This window comes from Poecilia formosa, unplaced genomic scaffold (genome assembly GCF_000485575.1).
Source record: "Poecilia formosa unplaced genomic scaffold, Poecilia_formosa-5.1.2 Scaffold31, whole genome shotgun sequence".
Lineage (NCBI taxonomy): Eukaryota > Metazoa > Chordata > Actinopteri > Cyprinodontiformes > Poeciliidae > Poecilia > Poecilia formosa.
This window is the reverse complement of record NW_006799970.1, coordinates 3,154,634-3,166,568: the sequence shown is the minus strand read 5'-3', so window position 1 is coordinate 3,166,568 and position 11,935 is coordinate 3,154,634. Positions and strand designations below refer to the sequence as shown.

The 11,935-nt window shown below is 42.2% G+C and overlaps 1 protein-coding gene across 6 annotated transcripts in view; it reads right to left on the bottom strand.

Moving 5' to 3' along the window:
• The window catches only part of cux1b (cut-like homeobox 1b), a 105,804-nt gene that overhangs the window by 1,797 nt on the left and 92,072 nt on the right, over positions 1-11,935 (bottom strand). For 5 of the 6 annotated variants that reach the window (XM_016670210.1, XM_016670208.1, XM_007549518.2 and 2 more), the window contains one exon: positions 4,064-10,996. In XM_016670210.1, coding sequence (XP_016525696.1) covers positions 10,501-10,996 — 496 coding nt within the window. In that variant the 3' untranslated portion in view covers positions 4,064-10,500. Of the gene's footprint in view, positions 1-58; positions 140-237; positions 295-714; positions 799-876; positions 994-1,080; positions 1,194-3,619; positions 3,824-4,063; positions 10,997-11,935 lie in introns of those variants that run through there. The other variant, XM_007549517.2, reaches the window with a different exon arrangement.

Sequence of the window (11,935 nt, the reverse complement as noted above, 5' to 3'; positions counted from 1 at the left end):
ATATATAGTCCTATTTCTCTAAAGCTAAACTTCACACAGTGGTTTAACCGTTCCCTACCAGGAAGACCAAGAGGTGCAGGAACAGGGTGTAGAAGAAGGCGATGGTTCTGGCCATCTTGTTGGAGAGGATCACACGGCCCTGGGAACAGAGAGCATGGAGTGGGTCTGAGTTGGATCAAACACAGAGACAGAAACAGAGAGAAAGAGAGAGAGGGAGAGAGTTTCTCTTAGACGCACCAGACTGAGAGTTGCTTTGTCCCAAGGGCTGAGGCTCAGGTATCGACGCTGACGCTCCTGAACACAACACACATCAGCGTCACAGAAACAGACAAATATCCAGCTTGACCCACATCCAGGGTTATTTATATTATAAACTGAAACTCTTTCAAAGGTGAATTTTAACTTTATAATGATAAAATGCATTTTAAACACTAGGTGTATGCTGCCACTACTGATGATTGTTTCTCTTCCTTGTCGTTTTCAACTCGTCCTTCCCTTCAGCTCACACATCTGAGCTCTTCCGTTTGTCTACCTTTAAACCACTAAAGGTTGGTTGGATTTCTGCAAATTAAAGATGCACTGGAACAAATGAAACACTGAATCAGAAACTTCAGGGAAAATATGAGCCTTCAATAAAGGGAAAAACAACTACTTGGACTCTACAGAGTGTTCAGGACTGCTTGTCCTGAGAACAGTGCGCTGCGTGTCTCATACTCTCTTGCTGAAGGAAGCAAATGGATCCAGTCTCTCCTCGTACTGGGAGGAGTAGCGCATCACAGTGTCGTCACTGCCTCCGGCCTGAAAACATGAACAGATTTTAGCTTCCCTTCATGCAATCTCCCGGGATCGACCTCCAAAAGAGCGAGGAAGACCCACTCTGCCCGGGTAGCTCTGCAGGAACTTGATTTTCTCGTAGAGCTTGATGTTGTCGGCCCTCAGGCTGTCCAGCTCGCCCTGCAGGGCCTGCATGGTCTGCTGCACGGAGCGGCTCTCCTGCAGGGGTCGAGAGGGGAATGCGTGAGGAAGAACCGGTGGAAACATAAACGGGGATGCGTTTACGGTCTTGTGTGAGCGACTCACGGCTTCCAGCTCCTGATTCCGGGAGCGGAAACGCTCCCTCTGGCTGGAGATGATGGACAGCAGAGAGTCCATCTGGCCCTGGGGAAGCTCGGGCTGGGGGGTCGCGCCTGAACCTGGAGGTGACGGGCCGCACACATTGACTCAACACCAAACTGTTATGGACTTTGGTTGTTTACATACAGGTGGAGTTGCAAACCGGGAATCTGCAGGTTTCAGCTAATCAAATTTAAAGAGTTTTGAAGGTCGTTTAAATGCAACATTGAATGACATTTAAGACCTAAAGCAAAACTAAATATTTTGGGAAAACCTGCTGCCTTACAATCAAGTACAGCAAGAACTGAACCCAGCTTCATTCCCATGATAGAGGCAAAAATACCAGCTAGCTAGCAAGGGTCCATTAGCAGCGTGTTAGCGGTAGCCTCAATCGCCTCGGGTCACAGAACGTAATAAACATGTTTGCGTGTGACAGAAAAGTACTGGGAATATTAAAAAACTACATAAAATAATGCTGCCACAACAAAGTTTAAGGCCTGCGATTAAGGTATTTAAGACCAACTTACATTTTTTTTAAACGAATTCAAGGCCTCAATTTTAGATGTGTGAATTTAAGACTTTTTAAGGATGTGCGGACACCCGGTGTAGAGCCGATTTCTTTCATTTGTCTCATCAGAAGACAGAAAACACACACTCTGATCCTACACCAGATGTAATCTGTGATACGACAGGCAAAATTAAAAAAAAAAAATCTTTCAAAATTACATAACATTTGTACAAATTCTGCAGAAACTAATATTTTATCTTAGGGGTTAATTTTTTTTTTATCTTAAATCGAGTAAAACCAAACAAAACTTGATCTTTTTGCTTCCCTGTTCTTACTACCAACCAGCAGTGGAGCTTCTTGTTATCCATTTTTATTAAACAATCCGTCTTTATTGTAAATATATTCTGCCACAGATTAATAACACATGTTTTTCTTTTAATCTGAATTTAAAAGGAAAGAATAATCTAAACTGAGCAGAACAAAGTCAGTCGTGGAAAAGTTAGAATTTGGATGATTTTTTCTTTTTGTTTTCATTATTATTGTAACGTTTGACTTAATAAAAGGTGAGATTCAGGTCAGGCAGCCTTCAGCAAGGTTTCCGTTGTAAAAAGCTGCTCAGGGATTTTGGCAGCGTGCTTTTGGATTGCCATCAAGCTGTCACAGAAACTTTGCTTCCCATCGATAACCCCTGAGCCAAATCAAAGAACACTTGCCTTTCTGTTTTTAAGGGCTTGATTGTGTAAGCAGCACGCTGTCCTCTTTCTAATCCCTCAGCCTCTGCAGCTCAGATTAGGCAGAAAGAACTCCTGCTCTGCTCTTCAATCGTTTCCGTCAATCTACTGCATAGTTAGTAATATATCTATATATATGTTGTGTGGTATAGAGAGATTTCAGAAATAAAGCATCTTACAGCACATAATGCTTTCCATTCAACTCTACAAATCTAAAAGAAAGACGTTGTACTTGAGGGAAGGACGGGGTTTTTGTTTTATGAGGTAAGAAGTGTCTTTCTTTTAATGTCCACTTGTTTCCTGACTGAGTCCTTTGACAGAAACATGGCTGCCATCAACTGTGTCTTCTTTAGAGAATAACCCAGACTCAGTGCTTCTTTGTTTAGCTGAGCTTCTTTCTTGGACGAAGGAAATTAAAAATATATTGATACCATTGATTGCATAATCCTTTATTTTAAGGACTTCCGGCTCAGTTCTACTGCATCCCTTTCTTGAAGAAAGCTACCAACATTTATTAGTGCCATTAGCACCAACACTGACAATTCTTCGCCAGTTCTGCTTTTAGTAGCATCTCCTTCCTAAGCGAAGCGACAGAGGAAGCTATTGCTACTAATGATTAAGATTAGTTTTTTCGTTCATGTTTAGCTGCGTCTCTTTCCAGAACAAAAAACCAATGGCGGAGTCATTGCTGCCATCCACTTAGTGTTCCCTTCGTTTTCCTTTTTCATCCAAAGCCCTCTTGGCTTCACTCTCCTATACGTCTTTCTAGAAAGAAGCTACTGACTGATCTGTTTCTGTCACAGGCGATAAATTGACTCTTTGTAATCCTAATAGAAAGTGCTCCCTGCTCAGTGCTACTGATGTGATTGGTTTTTCTATCAATGAGAAAGTACGCCCCACTTAGTGCTTCAAAGTTTAGCTGCACCTTTCTCTCTATTGTAGATTATGAGCAAGGCAGGAACATTGTGCATATTTGAATTGACTCTCCAATGGAAAGTACTCACCGGAAGGTGCTTCTGTTTAGAGGACTGCATCCTTCCTGGTTGGCTCCATTTAACTCTTGCTATCACCAACTTGTTCCTCAAAGCCTTTGCTACTGTTGACTTTGTGTATGCTTAGTTTTTCTTTCCGATAAAAGGTACACCTGGTTCAATACTTCTCTGTAACAGTTTATAACTAATTTGGACTGAACTACATCTGATCATATTGAAATCAACTTGAATCATGTTTGTCTGCAGAAGAGAAGACATGTTTGTCGTGGACGCACCTGCGAATGCAGCGGAGGCCTCTTTGATGGGTTCCGGGATGCTGCCCATGCTGCTGACCTCCGACCCGTCGGCGTCGGGCCGCGACAGGGAGGACATGGTCTGGATGGTGCTCAGGTCGTGCTCCAGCTTCAGGATGAGCTCCTTCTGCTCGGCGCTGGTGCGCACGGCGGCAGAAAACTCCACCTGCAGCTCGGAGTAGCGGCCTGTGGAGCACACGAGATCAGTCACAGGTTACAGACTCGTCACTTCCTGTGCGGAATGCATCGTAATCTGAAGCGACTCACCTGAGGGAGACGGCCGGAGGAGTCCAAAAGACCTCTGAAACCCTAACGATTCATTTTAACCCTCAACTGACCTTTTTCTCTGAGAATACTTATAAGTTTGGAAGCCGTTTTAAAAAAACCCCAAAAACAAAAACAAACAACAAAAGCACACTTTTAGTATTTGTATAAAAGAGATTTACTTCAATTATCACACCTAGGGTGCATGTGAATAATAATGATGATGAATCAAATGTCAATCATAACAAATACATTGTGAACGTTTCATACAGTGATATTGCTTTTCAATGTCGTAGAAGGGACTGTTTTACAGTGCTGAGAACAAACAACATGATACGTTTAGTAAATAGAAAGCTAAAAGAAACAATGATACATGAGGAAAAAAAACAAACAGAGGGACACCCCGAAGGACAGAGAAATAAAAGCATCTCAGGAGTGACAGAAGTGCTGAAGAAACCACTTATTTAAAAAGAAAAAAAATAGAATAAAAACATTGTAACATCCCTTTACAGTCATGCAGCCTCTTGTACTACAACACACACTTTCCGCTCGCTCGCTCGCTCACACACACACACACACACACACTCACAAAATAAGCAGTGGGAGAAGTTATGAGGATTATTACTTCCACGTTGTTGATGGCGGTGTTGGAGAAAAACAAAAATCATCTAGAAACACTCTGAACCTGCTAAAGCCTCGACGAGCATCTTAAAGCTTTCCAAAAGAGGGAGGACGAGGGGGTGAGGACGATATGCGGGGGTGGAGATCTCCCTCCGGGTCATTTGGTTGTCAGACTACACTGTGGTTCCTGCTATGAGCGAACGGACGCGACAACACTAGGTAGCAACACGGAAATCTGTCGACCGCCTCCCGACAGACGCGGAGAACTACGTTACTATTTGGCTGTTATTTTTTCTTTTTCTTTTTTTTTTTTTTTTTTTTTGCTTCGTCTTTCACGTTTTGAAATGTTTTGTCGCCGCGGAGTTTCAAGTTCTTCACTGAAGCGTGAAGGAACCGAGAGTCGATGGTTTTTAACACGGAAGATGAGCCAACGTGAGCGCGAGAGGGAAAACAAAACGCACGTGGACGCACGGGCCGGGAGGGGAAGGGCGGAGGTGGGAGTAAAAGGGGGCGGAGCTTAAAAGGATGAGTATTGTGCTGTGCTATGTGGTAATAAATGTATTACTGAGTGTGCTATTAGTACAGCACCGCTGATTCAGAAAGTGTTTCCTTACAAAAAACCCACTTCATAAGATATATTCTAAAAGTTTTACAAAAAACATCTGAGGTTTCTCTTTTTTTTTTCTTTCTATTTTTTATTTATTTTTTTTGTTATTGTTTTTCTCCTGAATATGGTGACCAGTGCTGCTGCTGCTGCTGTTCGGGCTTCCATCACAACTAACGAGGAACTACTACTTGAAAAACAGATCATACAGTAAAGCTTTCACAACTTCAGAAAACATGATATGATATACAGCATCTGTTACACCTTTACAATGTTATTCAACAGTGTATAGAATCATCTGATTTAAATTTGTAGAAAAATATCTGTGGATCATGGAAAAGTCCTGAATCGTCCCTTCTCTCCTCTCCTGTCTATCGAACGAGAAGCGCGCTGTGACAAAAGCGAATCAATCGGCACCTTATTTACACCCGTCTCTCTCTTCTTCTCTCCATTTTTTTTATTTTTAAAATTCCTCCTAAGAACCCATTTGAATTGGCACGCGTCATTATCAATACATGTAGTGCCGTTATCAATGTCACAGCAAAACCTGACGTAAAAACAGACGAAAGAAAAAAAGAAAAAAAAAATTAAAAAAATGCCCCGTGAATAAATTCAGTGTTCTTACAGTGTACGCTGCTGTTTCTGCATGCTTCCTCCTTCATTCAATGCTCTGGCCTTTTGTTTTTCGCTGCTAGTTTATGTACAACACATGAAACGCATTGAGGGGAGGGGTGTGAAGTAAGTGGAGGGGGGTGTTTGGAGGTCGGGGGGATAGGCCAAACATGAGGACCTGGACTGAAACACGACTGCGGCTCAGTCAGGAGAACACACCACAGTTTGCACTCTACGAGAAAACGCTTTCAGTACCAAAAATGAAGTCTGTGATAAAGAAACTTGGATCTGGAGTGAGACATCAGCTGGAACTGTCCGTGTGACATCGCTAGTTTGGTGCCCTGCTTGGCAGATAAAGGCACGAATCTGATGATCTCAGTTTGGGATGAAACTGTGGCTGTAGAAAACAGGCGATGGTTTTAAGTGCTTCGTGTTTTGCAGAGGCTGTTGGGATAGTGTAATAAAAAAAAAAAAAAAAAAAAACATGCTGCGGACGACCGATGTCTCACACCGCGGCGTCCGCAGGAAGAGTCGCTGCAGGTGCGTTTCGGTAAATTTGAAACGAGTTTGGATTCATTTTAAAGGTCAAAGCGAACAGCCAATGAAAACCCAGCATTCAGTTTCTGTATTGTCAAAAGGACAATGATATGAAAGCAGCTGTCAACACAACCCGGGTTTCCATGGCGACTCAGTAGAACCACAGGCCGATGGGCTCCATGCCACGCCGCATTAACGCAGTAACTCAAGGCAAAGTAGTCTTGATCAAACATACTCTTAAGTATTTTCGTGCTAAATGTTCTTATTTCTGCAACCTGCAGGTCCAAAGAGATGCTCCTAATAAATATGGCTAAAAAGTTTAAAAGTAACTGGGTAATGTTTTACAATAAATGTAACAAAAGCAGGTTTTTTTTTTTTTTTAGAAAGGTTTTAAATACTTACCTGCAACAATAGAAAAGAATGACACTAAAAGTACCACTGATATGTTTTTAGATCTGTTTTGTCATTCAGTTAGAATCTGTGATTTTTTTAAAACTATCCTATTATGTTTATCTTTACTTTAAATCATAACAATAATAAATAAAATGCCAGTTCTTCAAATATGATAAGAAATTCTCTCAAGTAGATATGTAAATTCAAGTGAGATTTACGTCTCTAAACGAGTTATTTGGCTCCTGATCTAACCAAATAGTCTAGTTTTCAGAGAAACTGAATTGTGGGTTTTCATAAGCTGCAATAATCAAAACACCCAGAAATAAACACCTTAAACATTGCACACTATGTGGAAAAAATAAAATAAAATAAAAAATTTGAGTTTGACTTTTTGGAATTGAATAAATAATCCTTCAAATCATATTTTAAATAACCAAGATGCATCTGTTTTAGAAAATCCAATTTCAGCAAACGCATCAGTGCAAAGACTCTGTTGGCTGACCAGGATGAACAAGTCTGGAAAAGGTGGTGTGTGTGTGTGTGTGTGTGTGTGTGTGTGTGGGGAGAAAGGCTTTAGTATGCAGACCAAAACAGGTGGTTACTCATAGTATCTACAACTGTACAGAACAGCTTATCGTGTCACACAGTCATCTGTAGTTTGGACAGGATTACAGTTTGTTTTGTGTGTTCGACATGGGCACAGCCACCTTATTATTTTTAGTGTTCGGACGCGGGGAAAAAAAAACAAAAGTCTGTGCTTGGTTTACAACCGCTGTTTAAAAAATGAAAAATTAAAAAATAAAAGGCAAACACTTCCCAGGACGCCTGGGCTCGTACTCCGTCGTAGTGTTTACAGACCCTGTCCGAGGTTTGAGTCATAAAAAGATCCTCCTAAGTGCTTCGTTTGCTAACTGCAATAGAAATTCTGCATAATCATAGGCTGGCTATCTCTGCTCGGTATGGCGCAGCACGTCCTGCTCGCTGGTACGCTTCTCTAATCTCAATTTGGCAGATATGACCTCTTTCAAGTGAGCATGCGTTCTCAAGTTTAGGTAATTTCATTTGACCTTTTCTTTTCTTTCTTTTTTTTTTATTTTTTTTTTTACTTTTTTTTGTTGACTAAAAGAGTACAAATTCAGACCAGATAATTATGTGGGTGTGATAAATGGCTGGGCGAAGTCTGGCTAAAGAAAGAGCTGCATGCCCTGCTGAGCGTTAGTGTTGGGCTTGCCCCAAGGAAAAATAAAAAATGAACAACTAAAACATCATTATCCCAGAATAGAATAAAATAGACTAACATATATTCAGTGATCTTGATATGTCCTTTGATTCTCTAGCTAGCAATTTAAGAGCATAACAGTTGTGGTAAGAGCTTTTATGCTTATGGGAGCATGAACTGGAGCAAACAAACACACATCTCCAAGCTATTGAAATGACACTAAACTTTAGGATTCATGAATATACAAACAAATGAGAACTAGTACATCTTTGTAAATAGTAACCAATACTGCCGGCAGTCTATACGTCTAATAATAAAAATGTTACTTGCCCTCAGGAACAGTATAATCCCTTAAAAAATAGACAACTCATATGATAAGACATTAAATGAAAAAAAAAAAAATACAGCACCTATAAATAAGCAGAATAAAAACCAAACTATAAATGCAAAAAAAATAGCAATAAAACCAAGCTACAGTAAATCATAGTATTACACTACTTTGTGAGAAGATTAATGCAATGGTAACGCATCAAACAGCTTAAAGAAGGGTGTCAGTTGTGCACTAGTAGTGTGTGCAAGTAGATATACGAAATATGACCCCACTCGTTAGAAACGCCCAACGCTCCTCGATCGCTCGCGCACGTCGTGTGTTCGTGCATCCATGCAAACTTACACGCACGCACGCGCACACACACTGGGGGAGAGGGAGGCAGTGGGCTGACAGGCACTGAGGGCTTGTGTAGGACAAGGGAGGGAAGTGATATGCCTTAAAGTTTGTAGTGTTTACAGTAGAATTCAATGCAAAAAACAGACACACACACATCCCTGGATTCAGGATAGACTGGAGAAGAGTGGAAACTACTCACAATCGGTAAGGGTCGGGTGGAGGGTCAGAGGTCGGGGGGAGGTTGGGGTGAACTCACTTTGACGGAAAACCAGCAGAAAGTACACGATAATCGAGCTCAGCAGTTCGACTCTGCTCAAACTCGTCTCTTTTTTTTTCTTCTTTTTTTTTTTCAGTCAAGAATCATAATATAAGTCTTAAAATTTTACTGTGTGAATTGACCTCAACCCTGACTGACATGCAGGCAAGTATAAATGCACACAAAAAGAGACACACACACACACGCACTCTTCCTGATTTGGCCTATAAAAACATGGTTTGTGAACAGAGAAAAAAAAAGTTTCTTTTTCGTCAGTCGTGCAAACGCACGCAGCTGCGGCGTGCACAACCTAGGAAAAAAGAACAACACGAGACACACGAAGAGCGTCGCCATGTCGGACAGCTACAGTACTACATGGATGCATCGTGTCGCGTCTCGATGACGCAACATTGTTCCGTTCTAATTCACTTGCCTTTTTCTTTTTGTTGCAAATTCTAGCAGTAACTTGTTTCTCTCTTCTGTCGTTTTTGCACTAATTAAAAATGCTTTCCTAAAATTCCCTATTTCGTATTCTTTAGAGTCGATAGACTGTGCAATCTCTTATTGGCAACCTAATTGCAGTATCAAAAACAGATCATCCGTCATCCTAAAAAGAAGAAGGGGGCGAAAGGCGGCAAGAAAAAGTCGCTTCCTTCCTTCCTTCCTCTTCAGATGAGTGCGTAAGTTTGCGAGGAATTAAAACGATCCTTCTGGCCATCACATGGCAGTCAGCAGGACAGGATATGGGACAGAACAGGTCAAAGTTCATTGTCTTATTTCAGTAACCATGGCAGCTCAGCCAGCAGGCTTTCCACTACCCTCCAAAGAGCGTAGGAGTGACTTAAAGAAAACACGCTGCTGCCGAGAAGAGACGTACGCACCACATTTAGGTGTATACACACACACACACACACACACACATAAAACACACACACACAGGTACACGCCGACACAATCCCTAACGTACAAACACACACGCAGTGAGTGAAAAAGGCAAAGGGTTTGTAACAGTCACTCTACAGTGTGAAAAAAATGAGGCGTCTCACTGAGTGAGGGGAGGTTTGTGGACACTTGGGAGGTGAGAAGAAGAGGAAAAAAAAAATCTCCTTTAAGAAAGTGAGAGTTCTTGTAAGAGAGTTTCTGTCTCTATCTATCGTCTATCAGTGTCTAATCACTGTGACAGCTGCTGTGTCAGGCCTTGCCTGTGATACTGAGTCCAGGTTCGAACCCCGGCTGCGGGTCAGACCCCCAGCTCAGGACTGACCAGTTCTGGTGCACCAGTGGCTGGTGATAAGGGGGGGAGGTACAGCAGGGCCAGAGGCCAGCAGGACGGCTAAGTGCTTTTTCTCAGTACAAAAACAAAACAAAACAAAAACAAAAAAAAACTCAGTTACAAAACAAAACAAAACAAAAAACAGGAGAGACAATTCTCTTATTTTGTTCTTCTACGTACTCCGTAAAATCTTCTTTTTAAGGGTTTGCCAACCACTCTTTGTTTCTTTCCATTTTATTTGTGGTTTTTTTTTTTATTTTTTTTGGAAAGCTTCTATGCAATAAAAATGGCTGCTGAGCTTGACTTTGGCTGTGTCCGCTCTCCGACTGGAACAGAGCAGGAGGGGTTTCCAAGGTTAGAGGTCGTGAGGTTATGAGACGGTAAGGACGAGGGGAGGGGTCGGGGGTCGGGGTGGAGCTAGAACTCCCACTCTGACGGGTCCTCTTTGCTGGCGGCCTTCTCCAGCCGGTGGATGATGTTGTTGAGGTTGGCCGCCTTCTTCTTGCGCAGATTGTTGTCCCTGGGGTTTCTGGCGGGGACGTTCGTACTGGAGGCGGAGCTAGTGGAGGACGCCTCCGTGAGGCCGAAGATGCCCAGTCCGCTCTGCACACAGCTGGAGCCCGGCCCAGCCAAGCCCGAGGCACTGCAGTCCAACTCTGCGGGGGAGTCGTTGGAGCCCCCGGCCTCGGACTCTACCTCCATGCCCTGGTCTTTGCACGCTCCTCTGTGGTCCTCCAGGCCCACACCCAGGCCCTGGCGGGTCTCCACCGTGCCCTCGGACTCCGTCCCATCGCAGCTGTCCCCTTCCCCTGATTTGGACCCGCGGAGGGACGGAGAGCCCCCCTCGCTGCCGGGCCCCATCCCCCCAGCCGCCTGGATCTCCTCTATGAAAAGCTCTCTTCGGATGCGTGACCTGGAGAAGACGGTTCAAAATATTTTTTTTTAATTTAACCACTAACCATGATGTTAATATTAGGAATACATAAAAATATAAACAAATCTCTCAAATCCCTTTTAAATAAACATCTTCTTGCCTAAAGTGCAGTGACACAGCATTCCCTTAGTGAACGCTTGATCATTTGTAACAGGAGGCATCTGAAACTAAAACCATCAATGTGTGAAAAGCTCAGTTCTTTCTGTTTGATTTAACATCAATACACTGTAGGACTGATCTGTTTATTATTTTTGGATTAAGGGAATAATAATTATATTGTATTTTCTGGGGGTGAAGGTTAAAGGGCTAATTCGATTTTTATTAGGTGAAGCTAAAAACGCCACATGAAGATTTCTGGGTAAAACAAATTTACAGGCAAGTTTCGTTGCCATCTTCAGTGCAACTTGTACATATTTTTTGTACAGTTGAGGCTGAATTACGGCTCTGAATACATTGTCTTAATTAATTAATGTATTACTAAGTAAGTTGACGATTATTTCAACTATCGTTTCAACCCTACAAAAACTATTTGGTCAAATGTCCTTTAAAGAAGTCGACCTCATCCTCATTATGACTGGCTGGTTTGCTGACACTGACTGGGATTTAAACGTTCACTCAATAACACTGAGGTCAGAGTAACTAATAAACGACTTCTTGTTTCCACCCTCCAGCCCAAACAGTTCACCTCAGATACGAAGGAAATCTGTTGGGATTGTCAGAAATCACTGATGACTCGGCCTGTAAAACCAGCTGAACATTTATTTCTGTGTTTAAAAGTCAGGTTTGCACCAGAAGATTAAAATCTTTAACAGGCCAAAATTAATAGGACAATATGTTTGCAAACCTCCCGTCAGCTTTGTAAAGTCTGATTGAAGCATTGTGTCTCTTGCCAGTTGGCGTTCAGGATTAGATTCAGGA